At 44.9% G+C, this 20855-nt stretch overlaps 1 protein-coding gene across 1 annotated transcript in view; it reads left to right on the forward strand.

The window, feature by feature from the left end:
• The window catches only part of Adarb2 (adenosine deaminase, RNA-specific, B2 (non-functional)), a 322725-nt gene that overhangs the window by 135088 nt on the left and 166782 nt on the right, over window positions 1–20855 (forward strand). The window contains exon 3 of the mRNA XM_013513649.1: window positions 1508–2415. Coding sequence (XP_013369103.1) covers window positions 1508–2415 — 908 coding nt within the window. The remainder of the gene's footprint in view (window positions 1–1507; window positions 2416–20855) is intronic.

A 20855-nucleotide genomic window follows, 5' to 3' on the forward strand; every position in this document is an offset into this window, starting at 1 on the left:
AAGTTGGTTTTGTCATCTAACATTGTTTTTCTGAGATTTCTGTTGAAGTATACAGATACAGTCCATCTGATACATTGTCATATATTATTCTGTAGTGTGATTATACCAAAATTTACTTACCATTCCTCTAACTGCAGGAAACTACGAATTTTCTGAAATTTCAATTTCACAAAACTTGCTGCAGTGCACATCTTTGTTAGTCTCTGTGTCTGTGTACGAAGGTTTCTGCAGGCCACAGCCACAGCGGCAGAATCACTGAGTAGGCTGTGCTTCCTGACTCACTGAATGCTGCCAAAATATTTTCCAAAGGAGCTGTACTTGTATTCCTTCCTACGAATCTATAGGAGCACATCCTTCAAGAAAAACAGCAGTTTAGTCTCTTTTTTATGTTTGCCTGTGTGGATAAGGTGCAAAAATCTCAGGGGCAAAAACAAGACAGTAGGTGAGTGTCTGCTGTCCAGACAGAGCCACAGCCCTGCGCAGCCTGCAGTGGGCTGATGGCTCCTTTGGACCCACGGTCCCTGCGCTGCACGTCTACAGCTGGGCCTTTATGTGCAATGCCAATGCACCCTCTAAAGAACGAAAGGCGTGGCCTATGTGCTGACTACTCGGAACCTCTGGGTGATTCAGAGAACCACATTTCAAAAGATGCAGAAAAACCACATCCCAACATCCATGGTCTTTGCTGGATCCTAGTGGGTTTTTCATCCAAGATGGGGCTGGGAATTTTCTGCAGAGGGTTTTGTAGTAACTCAGACTCAAGGCTCAGCTCTCAGCTCTGTCATCCTAACTTGTAACCAGGTACACCTGAGGAGCATTCATGCATGCAGAGGAAGACTGCTCCCCTTCCCTTTGGTTCGTTCCTAGCCTAGCAGTCCCTCCCTAGTGGTCTCAGGAGATACAGCCCTTTTCACCTCTGGATGTGAAGTATGAGGTTAGAATTTGAGAACCTCTGAGGCTATGTATGAAAGAGCATGGCTTCCAAGGAGGACCCCACTCCTCAGATCTCAAGGTATCTTGGGGCCTGGAGGCCCTGGCTGCAGACGGGAAAGGAGGGCGCCCATCACAGGAAAGGCCTTTCTGAACTTTGAGCTTTCCCAAAATCCATACACAGGAATGTCTCTCTGTCTGTTTGTTACTGGGATGGCACTGGCAGAAAGGAGTGAGAGTAACTCATGGTGATGATACGACAGCTCACATTCTGAGCAACAGATAAAGAGGCCAGGACACACTCCTTGCTGCCATCTTCCTCTGCCTCTCCTCATGCCCAGCTGTCTAAGATCTAAAATCTGCCTGAGGACACAGGTCCTTCCTGCCATGGTTCCTCGGGTACTCTTCCCTTGGATCTGGCTCAGGCCATTGGAGCACTTTTCATAGGCCTCACACGTAGCAAGGGCTTCATGTGTACCTACGTGGTGTTTTGCAATATGGTCATTGATACTAATATCCGCCATTAGTGGTGACCTGTTAATACCCTGGATGACAACAAATCTGTTCTCCCCTCCAGGTACCAGCAGCACAGAAGTGAAGGAGAACCGCAATGTGAGCAACTTGGGAAGTAGGCCCCTGCCCCCAGGGGACCGGGCCCGAGGCAACACTCCCAGCATTAAAAGAAAAAGGCCCCTGGAAGAAGGGAATGGGGGCCACTTCTGCAAACTCCAGCTTATCTGGAAGAAGCTGTCCTGGTCAATGACCCCCAAGAATGCACTCGTCCAGCTGCATGAGCTGAAGCCGGGTCTACAGTACCGGATGGTGTCGCAGACGGGCCCGGTACATGCCCCGGTCTTCGCAGTGGCAGTGGAAGTGAACGGACTCACGTTTGAGGGTACAGGGCCCACCAAGAAGAAAGCCAAGATGCGTGCGGCTGAGCTGGCGTTGAAGTCCTTTGTGCAGTTCCCCAATGCCTGCCAGGCCCACCTGGCCATGGGCAGTGGCCCCAGCCTGTGTACGGACTTCACTTCAGACCAAGCCGACTTCCCAGACACGCTGTTCAAGGAGTTTGAGCCGTCTACACCCAGTGAGGGCTTTCCGGCCTGCCGGCCCGTGGACCCTGAGCTGCTGTCTAGCGCCTACCGGAGAGGAAGGCTGCTCTACCACACCCTGGACCTCATGGGCCCAGACCGGCCAGACAGGCCCTGGCCTGCTCCCACAACCCCGGGAGAGAGGAACCCCGTGGTCGTGTTGAATGAGCTACGGGCAGGCCTGCGGTATGTGTGCCTCTCGGAAACGGCCGAGAACCCTCGCACCAAGAGCTTTGTCATGGCCGTGTGCGTGGACGGGAGGACGTTCGAAGGCTCCGGACGCAGCAAGAAGTTGGCCAAGGGCCAGGCAGCACAGGCCGCCCTTCAGGCCCTCTTCAACATCAGGCTGCCTGGCCACACCCCCAGCAGAAGTAAGAGTAACCTCCTGCCACAGGTGAGAATTCCTAGGTAGCTTCCGGTCAGGTACAGGCTGCTGGGATGGAGATGAGCTGGCTGCTCTCTCAGCCACAGGGAATGGACAGTGGCTGTGAGCAGAGTGCAGCCCCCAGCACTGGCTGTCCTGAAAGGCCCCTTCTTCTAATTTTAGAGCAATTTCCAAGCTTTGGGAAGAGAGAAAATCATGTGAATGTAAAAGAAAGGAAAGGGGACGTCAGCACTCTACCTTAGCAAAGGGAGTAAGGGAATTCGTAAAACCAGGGTGAGTTTTACAGTGACAGCACCACTGCCAGGGCGGCCACTAACCAGAGAGCGAGTGGCCACCAGATAGATGCGGGACACCTCAGCCTCCACGGAGCAGCTTGCCCTGCAGGAAGGGCAGGTTTCACTTACAGGCCCTGCAGGAACAGCAGGCAGAAGAGTGGCAGGAAAAACGTGTGTTAGGTGGTGGCTTGGGTTGAGTTTCTAGCCAAGGAGCGTAGGGAAAACCAAGCAGATAGAGACTGTCCCACTGGAAGTCAAGGCCTCTGGGGCCCAAGATGAGGCCAGGTAGAGGTGCCCGGGGTAGCACTCCACAGGGCCTGAGGATCAGAGGGGGCAATGCGTGCTGGAAGGCAAAGGAGACTAGAATGAGAACTGGGAGCCAGAGTCTCCCTTTGCTGAACAAATGGGATCACCTGTCAGGCCTCTGCAGGCAGTTGTGGGTCTGCTTCTCCACATAAGTTTACGTTCACTCATTTAAGAAGTATTTTTAGTACTGCCTGTGTGGTAGGAACTAAACTATTCTCACACCATTTTAAAACAGCCTTATACTGACAAGTCTTATAATTGCTTATTTATGCAAATTGTCTTTATCTTATCATTTTGAGAATTATTTGTGAGCATCACTAATGTAGTAGATACAGAAAATTATCTTTATTCATTCTGGGCATCAATCAAGGCAAGAAACACTTTACACAGTTAAAAAGCACTTAGCCGAGTGCGGGATTCATTCTAAGTACTTAATAATTGTAAGCTCTTGCTTTGATCGCTACCATCATTACATCACTGCGCCTAGAATAGAATCCATTATTTTGTCTTAGGAGATCATAAACCTGTTAAAGAATGCAAGGTACCCCCAACCTCAGATGTGTTCAGGGATACAGTGTGAGGGCATGAAGTGCAGAAGGAGCCCTTCACCTTGAATCATGACTGTATAGTGGCTACATTAATTCAATCGATATTTATGTGACCGTAAGCAGGCAGTCGATGGGACAAGCAATGGAAAAGCAGATGTTCTGCTTCTCGCAGAGCTTGAACAAGTACATGGAGAGAATATAAATGGAAAAGGATGTGTGGTGGAGGGATGCCTGCTTCTCTGCAAGCTCTACTTTTCATCCATTCACTGAATTCCATCATTTATTGACCATCCAGTGATTACTCAATGGGCTGGTGGGAGGAGTTTAGGCCGTACTCTCCCTTGGTCTTGCCTTTTGATTCAGCCCAGATACATACACCATCCAAGTGAAGGCAGCGTGCTCAGAGGGCAAGGACAACTTCTTCATACCTCTCGGTGCACTGTCGGGTTAGAAATTCTGTGGTCTTGCTTTCTCTTTCCTGTGTCTCCGTCCTTTTATATTTTTCTCTCTTCCTTTCTCTTGTGTTTCTCCACTACTGGAGTCTAAATTTGCCAAAACAGCCACGGAAACACTTCGCCCCTGACACCTGGAGGAGTCCTGGGCAGAGGGACGAGCTCCTCCTAATGCTTCCCATGACCTTTGGCATGACCTTGGTCAGCTGGAACCTCCTGCCACATCTCTGAGAAGCCTTCCACAATGCTTTGTGGGTGTCTCCCCTTTGCTGTTTTACTCTTATCCAGCTGACATCACTTTCCAGAGAGCCTGGCACCCTCCCAAGGCCTTAGTCAGGTCTGGGTTTTTTTGTTTAGTGGGAAATGTCCTTTCTCTCCACCAGCACCTCTCTCTCCTGTGTCCCGTTGTGTGAAATTGAAGGATGTCAGTGAATTCTGGGGGCAATGCCTCCTTCTTTCATGTTGTCAACCCTGAACTCTCACGATGGAAAAACCAGGCAGTGCTAGTGCTTTGTAATAGTCATTTGACCCCAGAATACAGCACATCAGTTAAAACCCCGGCTGCTAAATTATTTTTCTCTGACAGTCCGCTAACCACTCCGACTGGATGATGAAGGGCGCAGAGCTGTGCGGAGGTTTCGGGCCATTCATCACACCACGGCCCGGCACCATGCCATGGGGCTCATTATCCTCTCTCCTCAGACTCCTCAAGGTGTGCACCCCACAGCGAGGTGGGGGCCAAGCATGACAGTGGGTCTCAGGACCAGGAACCACAGGCAGTTTTGTGAAATTAAAGTTGGGTCTTGCTTGGGCTCTGGATTGAGGGGATAAAATCAAAAGAAAATGTTCCAGGAATGGTTATAAAAGCTGCTTTGCCTTCCGGATCTGCCTAAACCCTGTCCCCTGAGGAATTCTGCCTCTTTATGACAAGCTGCTCATCTATACATCCCGAAGCCTCCATCTATAGGTTGTAGAAATCTCATTCATGCATTATGGACACCTGTCTATATGTCATGAAATTCCAGTTTTTAGACCATGGACCTCCACACCTAAACATTATGGAATCTCCATCTATACATCATGAAAGCCCATGTATATATCATAGAACCCCGATCTATACATCATGACCCTTGTCTAGCTGCTGTCCTAGCACCGGCAAACCAAAGATCTTCCCAAAACTGTTGCCCACAGTCTCAGAAAAGGGCAGACTGCAGCTTCACTGAGCAGTGACAACTCTACCGGAATCTCTTGGAAATGTTATAGCAGCACCTCCTGTCAGAAAGACATAATTTATGGAATCTGGGTACCAACACCAATTTTTAACATTTTCTGACAAAATTTCCAGAATCTGCCCTGCATGGATAGTCTTAGATTTGGAGGATGACAACATGAGTGTCTGTTTCTGAGATCCACATGTGCATTTTATAGAAGCCAGCTAGATTTGAGTCTGTTTAAGGTTTTAGTCAATGGCTGGATCTCACAAGCAAACATTCAAAGACATCCCAGTGGACGATTTCTCCTTTAAGTGATAGTCTGTGAGAAAACTGTGTCACGTGTGATGTTTAGAAATAAATAGGAAAGCATATTTAAGATGCTGCTGTTGGACATAATGGAGGAAACTTGGGTTCTCAGAGGGGACTGGGAATCTAGATTTCCATTAAGTACCTCCACCTGATTCCTGGTCAGAGAACTGCGAAATCAGAGACCTGGACATCTGGAACTTGTCATTGGCTGCTCTCATACTCAGATTGGGTGGCAGGGCTACAGAATAGGGTAAGTCTCTCTCTGTGTCAAAGACAATTATAAGGAAGCAGAACTTCACAAACTTGCCTCCAAGAGCTGCAATGTGTCTGCATGCTTGACCACAGTTACTTTTACCAGAATTCCAAGTATCAACTTTCCTGAAAACGCCTAACATAGTTTTGCAGTAGCGACACAGAACAGATTGCAGTTTGGACTCTGAAAAAGTATGATAATCTCAATAAAGATCTAAATCACACATGTGATTTCACCAGGATCTCATATTTACCATTTCTTGTACTCCAGGGTGGATCTCAGAACCTGGCTTGGCTTACACCTTCAGTTTCTTGTGAGCTGACTCTTAGCTACAGTGAAAAAATCCCATGTTTATTAAGTTCTTTAAAGCATGAAACAGACTTGAAAATGAAGGATTTGTTATTCTGACAAAGGACATGCAGGCTTGGTACTCTATAAATACCTATTGGTAATGGCAATGCCCACTACAAGATATCTGAGAGGTTCAGTCCAAATTCTTCATGCTTCTTTTATCTGCAGTTAATACAAGGCTCCTGTGGGCTAACCAAATACTTGGAAGTAGGAACAAAACCGTGTGAGAACGTACTCATTACCTGAAAGCGTCGTCATGAAAAATGTTAAAATCGCAAAGTCCACTTTTCTCTTTGTCTTCACCTTCTAACCTTAGTGTGAAGAGTTGAATTCATTAAAAATATAAATCCAACCATGAAAGATATTTTTTAGCATTTTCTTTTCATGAAAATGGTTGGAAAAGAGAATAAAGAAGATATAATGTTATTTTTAAAAAGTGAAATTATCTGTGCTCTTAATAACTCTGAAAAAGGCACTGTTGGCTTGCTGTAGATTTTTCATTCACTCTCAGTTATTCTCTTTATTTTAAATTTTTAAAAATTTCATGTCAGGAGCATTGGTGCACAATGCCTACAAAGATTTAAAGCAAATAAAATTCACTATTCCTTCCTTCAGAGTAAGAAAGGAGATACCTTAAAAACTATTCACAAAGGTTGGTTCCTTTGACCAAGCCCTTCAGAATGTCTTTTAGGGAAAATTAGGCCTGGGGCTTCAGTCCTAGCCATTTTTCACTATCCCAGCATGCTTACCTAGCACCATCCTCTATCTCCTGCTCTTTCCAGTTATTACCACTTGGAGGGATTAGAAACCATGGGAATATATAAAGTAATTGAAATGAACATTTTTTGAGCTTTGGCATTTTATAGTGCATTTGGACCTGAGCTCCTGTACATGATCCCATTTCATGAAATTTGTCCCTAGAATTAGCTGCAGACCAGAGGGACCAAGTCTGTGACTGCATTATCAACAGCTACACTACAGGACGTGGATAAGCTATTTGCACAGTGTCTTAGTCTCTCTCCCAAACACCCGAGTGACCCCCAGCTGCCTTGGACCACTTTACAGAGTTTTTCTAATCTCATACTTGTGATAATTCATCTCATTTGAAAGAGGCAGTGTCCTTCTTGTGATAAAACAGAACTGTTCATTAATATTGCCTTAACAAATTAGCAACGGAGAGGTCCTCAAAATTAAAAATGAATAGGTGTGGAAATCACATTTAGCCAGCTTTGAAATAGCTTACTACCATCTGCATTGGTTTACCTGAAAATATCCCAGAAGCAACAGCAGATCCACTCTCTAGAGACAGGACATCCACACCCATAGCATCTTCCTTGCAGGGTTCAAGATTAGGGGGCTGATTTGAGGCTCTTCTTAGCTTCAGTAAGAACTAAGTTACCCATCAGCCATATGTCCATCCTGTGGAAATTACAGAATGACATCTGAGCTGACACCTAGTGCTTTGTGGGGTTCACAATGAGAAAGGAACTCTTCTAGATTCCTGATGATTGTCTTAAAAGAACTTCCACTTGGGCAAAGTTGCACATTCTTATTTATAGGCAGTTGTGTTGTTTGACATTGCTGCCAACTTTTCTCACCTTTGTCTTCCTATTGTCTGCCTGGGATCAGAGTCAGACCTCAAGGCATCTGAGGACCTACAAATACAACTGACTATGACATGAGTTCCACCTCAGAGGGCAACTATCCACAGATATGCAAGCAAAATAGGTCTTGACCTCCTGATGGATCTTTAGACCTGTCAACACACCAAATCTCTAGGGACATATCAGAAGATGATGCCTAGTACAATACATCTGTAGTTAGCATTGCCTTCATCCCCTCACCCCTCAGCTTTCTCTGTCACTACACGGAGATCTGCACCCTTCCCCTCACTTCCCTGAAAAAGTCAGGAGCTAATAAGAGAGTCAAAAGTATCTTCTTGCAGAGGGAACAACCCAGGGCACATGATCTCAAAGCTGGTGCTGATATCAGCAAAGTTAGAGTTAAAAAGGAACCCAAGAGTTTGTGGAGTGGAGTTCCAGCCACTTACGGGTGAAGGATCCTCACCTAACACTGTGAAGAAACAAATTAGTACTCTCATCATACATCTGGCTGAAATTCAGCAATTTTGGAGCCTTGTGCATCTGTTAAATACTCACCTTTAGATAAAAACACATGTGACTGTGTATGCAGTGCCACTCAAATCGAAGCAAGTTGGTTTACTAAGATTGCAGCGCTAACTCCACACCTCACCTCCATCCACCAACCTCTGCACATCCCTACACAGTCAATTTTCTGTTCCATCTCTTAATTTCTCCTTCCCAAAGCAAGCACTATAATGGAATTTCATGCAATGTGTCTATGTTTTCTGCCTAACCTTTATTTCTTACTTACCATCTACTGTCAGGAAGTGGGAGAGTGGGTAATATCCCAGACAGTTAAATAACAATGTCCTTCAGGCATTAGTCACTTGTCCATTGCTGAGACATAATATCTGACATCCGTAACATAAAGAAGGTGAGGTATATTTGAGCTCATAGATTTATTTTTTATTAGAGGTATTTTATTTTATTTTTTATTTTAAAGACAGTAGTAAATTAGAAACAAATAAACAAATAAATAGAACAGTAGCAGTATACCAGTATCACAAACATAAACAAATCAAAGCAAGAACATGCAAAGTGATACAGAGTCTCAAGACAAAATAATACAAATCAACAGATCTAAGCCGTAACACTCTGCCTGGCCCCCAGAAGGTTCATGTCAATCTTATTGTGCAAAATGAATTTAGTCCATCTCTAAGAGTTGCCAAAGACTTCATGGTACCAGCATTATTGAAAAGTACAAGTCCAAAGTCTCCTCTGATACGCAAACTCTTATCTGGGAGACCCTGTAAAAATCAAATAGAAGGTTAAATCCAACATGCAATAGTATAGGATAATTAGTCCCATTCCAAAAGGGAGAAATAAGCTGATAGAAGGGAATGGGACCAAAGCAAGACCAAAACACAGCAGGGAAAACAATAAATCCTGTACCTGCATATCCAACACCAGGGGTAGGTTGTGGTAAGATGTAAGCTCCAAAGGGTTTGGGTGATCCCACTCCTAAGACGTTGCTGGTTGCAGCCCACATGGTTTCTCTTTTGGGTTGGCTCTACTTACTGCCTGAAGCTTTAGGGGGCATACTCCCAGGCTTTCTTCGAAATATAAGTGAAAGCTCCCATGACCCCATAACTTTTGCATTTAACACGCCTAAAAAACCAGCACAAAGGGCCCCTTAGACCAAAGCTACAGTAGCTTCTGAGTGCCTGTAGTGGATGAACACAGTGAAATGTAACGCAAGGAACCAGTTGCCTAGGAGACCCTTCTTGAGCAGGAGGCCAGGCGCCCTCTTCCCAAATGAAAGGTTTACAATTGTTCGGCTTTGAACCTGTGAGAGGTGGGACCTTGCTGTTGCCTTAGATGCCCCTCAGCCATCTTTCCTGCTGTCCTAATGTAAAATGCATTGCTTGTCTTTAATGCTGGTCTTTTCAACACCACACTCAACATGACCCCAACTTTGAGGCATTTCCTTTCTGGCCAAGCTACAAGTTATTGGAATCATTTAATAGCACCCCATTATCCCATCAGCTTCCAAACACATGGGACATTTGGGGGGACATTGTAGATCTAAACCATAACTCTTAGTTGATGAGTAAGAGTCTTAAATAGAAGTCTCTGAGCCCCTTTTAGTTAGGTCCAGCCCATGTGAACATCACTGGTGTCTTTGTGAGAAAATGTGCTTCCTTAGCTGCCTTCGTATAGATTAAAAGCAAAAAGTCTTTCTTGTGCTGCAAAAAAATGCCTTCCATAGCCATTTAGCCTTGTGAAGGTAGATAACTGGCCCACGGACAGAAAAGAGACCCTTGCATGTGCACTGGTATGAAGACCTCAGCAGGGAGGGAAATCTGGTGCAGGCAAGGTTACTGGCTCTGCTACCATCCTGCCCCTTGCCAACCTGCAGGGATGTGACCTCAGGAAGAGATGGTTGAATAGGGTATTATGAATTCAGATCTGATCTTAAAGTGTGTCTGTAAAGTCCTTTAAGAAGTACCTGGAGCCTTGGTGTTTATCACCTGAAGTAAACAGGGACCACACTCTTACCAAGAATTCCTCGTGTATAGTGAAACAAATGTTCCTTCCTTGTTGGATATCATGGTGGCTTTTCATCCACAGCTGTGCACACCTGCCACCTTAGAAAAGATGTGATTTGGGGGCTACTTTTAGGGCTCTTCTCATCTCCCTCACTCAGCAATTGCAGTCCACACTGGGCAAAAATTAGTTGCTATTCTCATTTGCTTTTTGTAACTAAATCTAATGGAAGATGATCATGAGAGTTTCTAGTATCAAAAGCTGGGTAGGATTTGAGAAATTAATTTCACTTTCCTGAATGTTATTTAAAATTTCTGACTTTTTGCTCCTTTGAACTCTTTTATTCATCTGAGCTAACATTCACCATTTGATTTCATTTGTGTGTACAATTATCCAGGGCTTGATATAGGATTAGATGACAATAAAGCCCTTGAAGGAACTTCCTGACAATAAAGCCCATGAACCAATTATTACAAATGCATGTCACGTTTCTCTTACTTCAGTGACCTCACTGTATAACTTGGGCAAAAGATTAAATGGAAACTAGTTACATAGGAACCCAGTGCTTTCTTACTCAGTAATTCTCAGTAATCCTGCAACATACTTAGAGAAAGAAAGAGGAAAATGTTTCTTAGTTTTAAAATGTACCCATATGAAGTTAATTCTCATTTCTTATAACTTTTGACCAACTGCTTTTTGGCACTTTTGCTTGCTAACAGTAGCGCATGAGACACAGACAAATACATGACTCTTCTATCCAGAATCACCCCACGATGCCTTTTTACAAGTGGGCTTCCCCTCCAGATGTGACTCACACCTGAATCCCTCAAAGACAAACATCAAAATCTCTGACTCCCTTTGGCTGTTCTCCTGGGCCAGGTAAGTGGCCTGGGAGGCTTACATAACCTGGGACAAGCTGGACAAGGTCTCAATTCATCCAAATTGAGACCTCCTAGATTGCAATCGGTAAACCTCCTAGAGCTTGTGTGAAATTTTGTTGTTTTCCACTGTCACACCTTCTCCCCTGGGCAGGTGTCTGTTTTCTAAGGAAGGCTCAGAAATCAGGTTCTGGATCTAATCCTCCAGCAACCAGGTCCTTGGGCTGCCTTCTATCCCAGCAAGGCTATCTGCCTCTCTGTAGTTGTATTTCCCACCCCTCTGTACATTTGAAACAGAAGTTATTCAAGCAGTTTTCTTCCTTTCAACACCTCCACCTTCTGAGTTTTATGACCACACACACACACACACACACACACACACACACTCTTGTGGCCCATGCAAAAGGGCAAGGTGGTCTTTTCACAAGGAGAAGTATCCTCCTGCACATCCAACTGTTTGTGAACTTTGCCAGCCCTTTTTCATATACTGTTTCCTCAGAAGCACTGACAGTGAGAACAATGTGAGAGATTATTTTATGGCTATTATCAAAAACTTTTAGAAAACTCCTCTTTAATTAGGCATTAAAGGCTTTGTAGATGCTTAATACATTTGTGTGTTGATACAATGTCTATGTCATATATACTATATGCACTATACAATATGTACACAATGTGTACTGATGTTTATGCAATGTACACTTGTATGTATTTGAGCAAAACCCAGTCGGTGTTTAAATTTTAAAGAATGTATTTCAGTAAATAGCATCATCTGTATGATAGGATAAGTGTATTCAAATCAAGGGGGTGCATTTTGTACACTTTGGAGGAGATTGAGACAACATGCTTTTTATAGTACTAATTTTTAACTTAACCATTCACCCTCTTTTGATCATCCCACATATGCAATATATATACAATGTATATTACACCTATTTTAACATATGTCTACACAATGTGTATACAGTATACACTATACATGTACGAACTAACTTCTATAACTTTATTTCCTAGTAAAACATTGTTGCTGAAACTCGTGTAAAATGACCTAACAAATATGTATTTAAGGCTGTGTGTTCCAAATTCTTTTGGTTTTTCTCCGGTACTGGGAACCGAACTCACGACCTTGCACTTGCCAGGCGGGCGCTTTGCCGCTGAGCTAAATCCCCAGCCCCTGTGTGTTCCAAATTCTACATTTGGCATCTTCAAATATAGTTAATAGGACTGTTCATCAGTAAGGCAGAGTCATCTTTACCAATCATCTTTCTATTTTATAGTAACAATTACAAATGATGATGACAGTAACATTAGTTGTCTCATAACAATATTTATGAGACACTGTCACATATTATTCTAATTGCTTTACATATAATAGCACATTTGACACTCAGATTAAACCTCTGAGGTAGCCACTAATGTTGTTCCTATTTTATAGATGAGGACACTGAGGTTCAGAGAGTCTAAGCACCTGAACCCAAAGTGTAGCTGCTGAAAATTACAGCTGGGAGGAGAATTATAAACAGGTTGGAGACATAGCTTCTGCAGAGCTGTAGCAGTGATCTGGTGCTAGGGATGCCAACCTCCTACATTCTCCCAGCCTCCAATGGCTTTACAGACTTATCAAGAAAATGGAACACTGTTGGTGTAAAAGCAGCTGTGACTTAGTAGGAGCAACCCAAAAAGAGACTGTTATTAGTTCCAAACCAGGAGAAGCTATTGTGGTCTAGCCAAAAGGAGATTTCATTGGTTCTAAAAGACTGCAAAGCCTGACCATTTGAGGGGCAAAAAGGGTAGGCACAGGCCTGGGTGAGACACCCCAGCTGAATGGAGCCCCTTGCATGTGCAGAAGCTTCCAAGCAGAGGAGGCAACCTGGGTTGGGCCCCATCAAGCACACTCCCCCTGGCTCTCTGGTCTCTCATGGAAGCCTCTATAGAGCAGAGAGGAGGTGGGAGCTTGCCACCAGCTCCCCCGGTACTGGGAAAGGTGGCTTTTGTCAGCAGGGAGCCTGCAGCCTCACTAGTGTAGACAGGGTTTGTTGGGAGGGCTGGGTTCCCTCTTCCTTTGGGACTCACTGTTGCCCTGAACAGGAAAGGGACAGCAGAAAGAAGATGGTAAGTGGGAACGTGCCAACTTGTGCGTGAGCCAGAGAAAGAAAAAAGAGCCTCTAGGAGGACAGAAAGAAAGTGTCCGCAGTCACAAGGAGCGAGTTAGGACCGGAAAGAAAGCACACAGCGACTGTCAAGGTTGCCTTGGCCTCCCCAGCCCCTAGAGACACGTGCAGGGAACAGCCCTGCTCATTTTAGGCTTCTCTACTTTACCCAGTAGCAGCCGAAGCCCTTTCTGTCCTTTCTCTCAGTAACTAGGTGACTTAAGCACTATTCTCATTTCCACATCTATCTCTGTGCTTTTGCCCATACCTCTAGCATAGTAATGCTTTTCATGGAGAGAGCCCTTGGGATGGAGCAGGAAGTCTCCACGTGCCAGGGGGCTGCATCTGTGGTGCTGATCAGCATACTGAGGGTATGTGACAATGGCAGAAAGCTCAGACTAAGTCAAAACGTCACGATTTGAAATCTGGACACCACACACACACACACACATTATAATTTTCTGTGTCAGCTCAGGAAACCAATGAAGGATGGAAATGGTATATAAGAAGTTCACTGGTGTTATGGCTTATATCTCGAATTCCCCCTAAAACCTCATGCAATCATTGGCGGGCCTTCGGAATGTCGTTGGGTTAGAGGGGCATCATAGCTGAGTCGCCCTTAGAGGTAGGTCTTGGTTGAGGGAGGTGATCACTGGGTGTGTGACCCGAAGGTTTTATCTCCCTTGCTGGTCCCTCCCTCCCTCTCTGTTCCCAGCTACCCTTCACCTCCACTGTGCTGCACTGCATGGTGTCCTGTCTTGAAACCAGCCAGCTACGGATTGAAACACGAACCAAAGTAAATCTCTCCTTGCTTGAGTTGCAGGTGTCAGGTACTTTGTCCCAGAGACAGAGTGACTGACACAGGGGGGTAGAGAAGAAGATGAGAAGAGGGCAGAAAGCTGCGGAGAAGGACCACATTCCTACTGCGGGGAAGAGGGAAAGGGGCTCAGTGGGGCAGAGGGTCTCAGCGCGTGATGCCCTGCAGACAAGCTCAGGGCCAAGCCCAAGCAGCCCCAGAGCAAACACTGACCACCCACAAAGATGGCAACTGTCCTGGACTTGGTCTTTGCGTCCCAGCAGCAGCATGAGCTCCTCACACTCAAAGACGCTGCACAGCAGACAGACCCTTGAGTACTCACCTGCAGAATGCAGTACCCAAGCCGGCCCAAGCCTGATTACATAGCTGATCTTAGGATCCTATCCTGAAACTTTTGACTATAGCAGACAATAACGTTTTCTCTGGAAGTGTCAGAGATGGTTTCCAGAAAGTTTAGAGAGAGTGGGGCAATGTTTCTCCCCAGAAAAATCTATTTGCTGGCTGCTGCTGTGACCATACCCCAACAACTCAGTCTGCATCTCACAGTCCAAACACCACTCAGGGCAAGGTAGGCACACTCTGTAGGACTCTAGGTTCCTCGCTTCTCCTCCCATTCACTTTTCAGCTAAGCTGAACCTATTCTGTTCCCATGGTTAGCAACCCTGGCATACGCTAGGAGTACACTGTACTTGGTACTTTACATAAATGTGATCCCAAAGGAATAATCTCTTTCTGAGCACCATATCCGCAAGCATTTATGTAGTGCTCATTGTGTGCCAGGCTCAGCTGAAGTGTCCAGAGATTTGCCAGGGGTTTTGTAGTTAATGAGTGGGAAGAGTTGAGCTTAGATGTAAAGCCTCATGGGCTCCTGCCCTGCCTGTCTTCAGCTCCCTTCTGGGGCAGTGACATGCTAAGCAGGTGCCTGTCCATGATCACAGAGGGGTGCACAGTCCCATGGAAAGAGGGTTAACCTGGCACCCTGAGCCAGGCTGCCTGTGCTCGGTCTCCAGCTGTGGGGCCTGCACCCTTTTTAACCTCAGGGGGTCAGTTTCCTGACATATACAATGGGATGATCATAAAGTGGCTATCTCATAGATTGATCAGGATGCACAAGTAGGCTAACTCAAGGGTTTACAGTAGCATTTGGTACAGACATGACATTGTAGAAGTGTCTCTCATTCTTATTCCAGGGACACTAGCGGTGGGAAGGTGACATCATTGGGCAGATGTGTCATTGGAGGAGAGGAAAGGGAGCAGGTGTTCTAAGAAAAACTTAGATGAGCCTTGCTAATCCTATTTCTGAGATAGAGAATAGCTTCTCAGGAGCAGTGATAGGACTGGCTGGGGAGGTAGAGAGTTAGGACCTTGATATCACTACTGAGAACCATCCCTGACCACCACTTTCCTGGGCTTGTTTCCTCATCTTGAAAATAAGGCACTGTGATTGAATGTTCACTCGCAGCTCTCACATCCTAAGAAAATGAAGCTGAGTCTGAGATGTCCATATGCCAACCTGATGTGTACAGTATGGGTACAGTATGGGTACAGTATGGGTACAGTATGCTGGCAGCCACTTACTTGATAACACTTACACAGCATCAGACACAAATGCCCCACCACACTGACTTGCAATCTGCAGCATCTTGCCCAGAACAGATGGTTACATTTTCTCAATCCCACAGTGTTTTCTGTTTAAATCTAGCTTTATAAAGACCTATTTTTTGTAGTGCTGGGCCACCACCCAGGACCTCAGCCACACTAGCTAAGTAAGTGCTTTGTCACTGAGCTGCATCTCCAGCCCTAAAACATAGCTTTCTAAACCAAAGGAAAAAATTGAGAGGTGGGAGAAGGTGGAGACAATGATTATGTTGGAGCCACCTGCTCTTAAAGACATGCTGCCCGCTGTAGTGTCCAGAGAGGAAGGAGGGGCTGGAAATCCCCGAGGATCTTTTATCTCCTGGAACCTTGTTCTCTCACCTTTTGCTTCTTAGCACCAGAATGGTTGGAGATTGGCTTAGTGTCAAATCTATTTAAATGTGAGGCATTTCTGACCTCACTTGGCCACTCTTCAAACTCCCTCTCAAACTCTCTGGGAGCATTGTCAAGTACAAGGGTTCAATCACATTTGGATCCAGTGTTTGCCTCTTACAACCAACTCCTCAGTTATATTTTTAAGTGTAGCAATGACCTCTGTTCTCCAAGGGTTAGAAGGATGTTTGTGTATGCCATGCATGCAAGCAGCAGGATATGAAGCACTGGGAGATCCTCTCAGGTTGGGCAGAGAAGAACCCTTTATCCCTATGTCCCCATCCCACCCTCCCCTGACCCCATGGTCTTGTCACTGTCTCATCTGTGCAACTCAGAGCCTAATGATGCATGGAAGGTAATAAAGTGGAGCAATGGTTTGTACCAATACCACCACAATTAAACATTTTTAAATGTATTTTTTGCATTCAGGAGAATTGTGAACTCACTCAAGGACTCAAAATTAAAGGCATACAAACAAAAGTTCTGCTACACACACCAAGAGTAAAAGACTTTTTTTAAAAAACACAGGACATTTTCCCTCTGATCAGAATTCTAGTAAATACAGTGACAAAAGTATCTTTTGACTGTGGTGTAAGTCTTCCTATTTTGTCTTACTGTGATTCATTGGTGAAAATTTCAGTAAAATAAAATGTTAGCAAAATTCCTCTTCAGGTGCAGAATTCGAGGTAGGGGTTTTATTTGGTTATCTAAATTGAGAAATCATGTTTCTGTAAGACACATGGATTGGTGTACAGTATCTGTATCATTGTTCTAGATTTTAATGGCCATTGCTGGGCATGGTAGCACACTCCTGTAATCCCAGCACTCAGGAGGCTGAGGCAGGAAAATCATTGGAAGTTTGAGGCCAGCCTGGGTTACAAAGCAAGCTTAAGGCCAGCCTGAACTGCATAGTGAGACCCTGTCTCAAAAAGACAAAATAAAATAGATTTTAACAGCCATGAAACAGGAATTCAAAATATAAAGAGCAGGCCCAAATTGACCAAGGTATGCAAAAATAAGGGTTCCATACCTACCTTACAATTCTCATCCTGTCCCACAAACACAAGGGTGAGCCCCATCAGTCAGAATCACAAGACAGCATATTTCACCTGGGTCCCTGCAGCAGCCCTCTCTGAGTAGTCTGCTCTCATAACAAGAGTGCACGCCACAGGAGGACCCACGCACGTGAAGGTGGAATCTCTCCACCCCTCCATTCTCAACCGCCAGCCCGGCAAGTGATCGTGGGCATTAACAGCCACAGGGGTGGTTAAGCTGTGGTCAGGATGATCGCGGGGTGGGCTCAGAGTGCTGAGAAGGCCAAGGATGATTACTTCTGGTGGAATTAAAGGAAGCCCATGGCACTACCTCTGATCGGCTAGATAACCCAGGGCAACTCTGTGTAAAATGGCCAGTTCTCCCCGTGGAAGGAGCAACTTTGAGCTCCATGGAGGTTGAACAGCATCAAGTGTATGAGAGTTTCTCACACTGTGCAGCCCCTGGGCACCCCCATCCACATGAATGTTGTTCTGGGCTTCACAGTAGGTGGGTGTCACAACAATGACAGAACGATGGGTTTCCTAACTTAGAGGACACAGTGAAGTCAAGTCCCTGAGTGCCACAGGTTACGGGCAGAGCTGGAAGCTGCAGGCACCTTTCTATCTAACGTGTCCTTTGTCCTTGCACATCTGAGGGCAATAGCCATGTGCAGGTTTTGGCTACTAAGAGGAAGTGGAAAGGGAAAGGTCAACTTCCCCCAAAGTCCTCTTCCCCTGGGAGGACTCAGGCTGGACAGGGACTAAAGGGCTCTTTCAATAACAGTCCCATTTTGACAGTGAACTCAAGGTGGGGAAGGAACCATTCTCTGGCACCATCTCTTAATATCATGGCATTTAAGGAGAGAATGTAAAGCATTGAATGCTTTCATTCTGAACAGGAACTGCAAAGTCAAATTGATTTGGATTGAAGTCCTGGATCTGTAAGTGATCATTTATGTGACTTTGAGCAAGGGACATAAGTTTTCTCTGTGACATGGGAATTTCTCTGTTGACTAAAGAGACTACAGTGTAGGATTCTTCGAATGGCTGCATAAGATGCATCCTGACAAAAGGCAAAAATTCCATGTAACTATCACTATTTTACCTTCACTACACGTCTGTGAAAATGGGCAGGAAAGAAGGGGAAAGAATGAGCAAGCCCAGGATTTGGGCGGCGTTGACTAATCACACTTCCCACTGTCTGCTGAAGCTCAGTTCAGCCAAATTCAGGCCAAAACCTGGCTGGAAAAACATGTTGCAACTCCATGATGCACAGAGCAGGGGATGCACACAGGAGAAGGAGCAGTCAGAGAGTAGACATGTTCCAGGGGGAGAAAGAGATCGGAAAAACCAATATTCACCCTGTAGGAAATAAGAGACCAGGTTTAGTTTTGGTTGGTGCTGATAGAATATAGATGCTAACCCAGTGTGGTTTCAAACCTGTTTGTGGCCATAGCGCATATGAGCATTGATAGTTACACATAGGATGTGTCCCCTATCCACATGACTCTCAGCTGTGGCTATAAGCCCATCCCTTAAACTTTCAAGAGAAAAAGTTATACATTGGGGCCTGTGGGTGCAAGGCTGAACCCCGGACGTCTTCAGGAACTCCAGTGAGCAACCCCTGTGCCCTCTTAATAAGTGTGTGAAACAGGCAGAGTGCTAGTCATCTTCTGGGGATGTGGGGGCCACTCCCTACACCTCCAGGTCCCCCTGGGTGGTGGGCTGAACCCCAAGACATCTTCAGGAACCCTGGTGAGCTACCTCCGCCACTCCCCACTAGCGAGCAAGGCAGGCGGAGCCCTGGACAACTCCTTGGACCTCAGTGGGCACTCTCAGCACCCCCCAAACCCTGAGGGAGCCAACCTGAAACCTGAACAGAGTCTGCAGCCTCAGGGACACCACCCTTGCCACTACCCTGCTGACATGGGAACCAAGCTGGGTCCTGGGCAACATCTGAGACCTCAGTGACCACAAGCTGCACCCACAACCCTTGTGGAAGCCCAGGCTGAACCCTGGACAGCTTCAAGAACTCCAGTGAGCCTCCCTTGCCACTCCCCACAGGGCTGGGAGCCAACTGAATGCAAGAAAGGTTCAGGAGCTTCTGGGATCCCACCTTGCCACCATACACAAGCACAGGAGTCATGCTGAGCACTGGGGATTTTCAGATCCTCACCCGGCCACTCCCATGCCATTGTGGTAGTTAGGCTGAGCTCCAGGGAACCTCTGGATCTCTGAAAATGACAAAACAAGAGAGCAAAATGCAATCTCAGACCTCCACCCCACACAGAACAAATTCAGGAGACAGCAACACAGAAGAGCCTAAAAGTCATACACCTGAAATTTCTGAAATGACAGCAACTGAAGTAAAGAACAATTCCATCAGGCCATATAAGACATCAGATCAGAAATAATCTCTCAGGTTAAAAAAAAATGACAGCAATAATGAAAGAATTACTCAGCACATCTAAAAAAGACATTGATAAGAAAAGAGAGGAGAATAGAAAATTCATGGAAATGTTGAGTGAACAATACAGAAAAGAACTAGAGTGCATGAAACATATTCAAACAGATATCCAGGAAATTAAAAATTCCATTGAAATCTGGCAAAACTGCCTGAACGACGCTGACGTTAGACTTTCAAACCTTGAAGAAAGCATTGCCACTAACCAACATAAAAGGAAGGATCTCTTAAAAATAACAAGGAACCAGGAAATAACAATTCATCAGCTGCAAGATGAAGCAAACAAAAACTATGTAAGGTATCAACACAAATGACATAAAGAGACTATTTGCAGAAATAATAGCCAAAATTTCCTAGGCATGGAAAAAGAATCAGACATACAGATAAGTGAAGCACATAGAACCCAATTAATCATAATCAAAATAAATCTACACCCAGATATATAGTGATCAAGATCCCAGAAACTCAACAAAAGATCAGAATACTAAAAGCTGTTACAGAAAAGAAACAGATCACCTGTAAAGGAAAGCCTATCAGAATTACAGCAGGTTTCTCAACACAAACCTTCAAGTTGAGAAGAGCTTTGAGTGAAGTATTTCAGGTCCTGAAAGAAAACAACTTCCAACCCAAATTCATGTACCCTGCAAAACTGTCCTTCAAAATTAATGGAGAAATAAAATATTTCCATGATAAAGATCAACTGAAGAACTTCATGAGGGCTAAACCAAAGCTACAAAGAGTACTAAAAGATATTCTAGAAAGAGATAAAAAAGACCACAGCTTCACGAATAACAACAGAAAAGAACCATCAAGCATAGAAAGCAATTAAACAGAGGGAAATGAGAGGAACCAACAGCAGGAAAACAACATGACAAAGATAAGCAAATACATATCAGTTATAACCATCAATGTAAATGGTTTCAGTGCACCAATCAAAAGAAACAGACTGGCACATTGCCTCCACAAACAAAATCCAACAATATGCTGTATACAAGAAACACATTTAATTCAAAAGGAAATTCATAAACTGAAAATCAAAGGATGGAAAACAATACTCCATGCTACAGATACCCAGAAAAAAGTGGCGGTAGCTATTCTGTTTGAAGACAATGGGAACTTCAAACCAGGAACAATTAAAAGAGATAAAGAAGGTCACTACATACTTGTGAGGGGAAAACTTCAAGAGGAAGAGATAACAATCATAAACATCTATGCACCAAACACAGGAGCACCCAATTATACA

Source organism: Chinchilla lanigera, unplaced genomic scaffold (assembly GCF_000276665.1).
Source record: "Chinchilla lanigera isolate Chin_1 unplaced genomic scaffold, ChiLan1.0 scaffold00020, whole genome shotgun sequence".
In the NCBI taxonomy this organism is placed as follows: domain Eukaryota; kingdom Metazoa; phylum Chordata; class Mammalia; order Rodentia; family Chinchillidae; genus Chinchilla; species Chinchilla lanigera.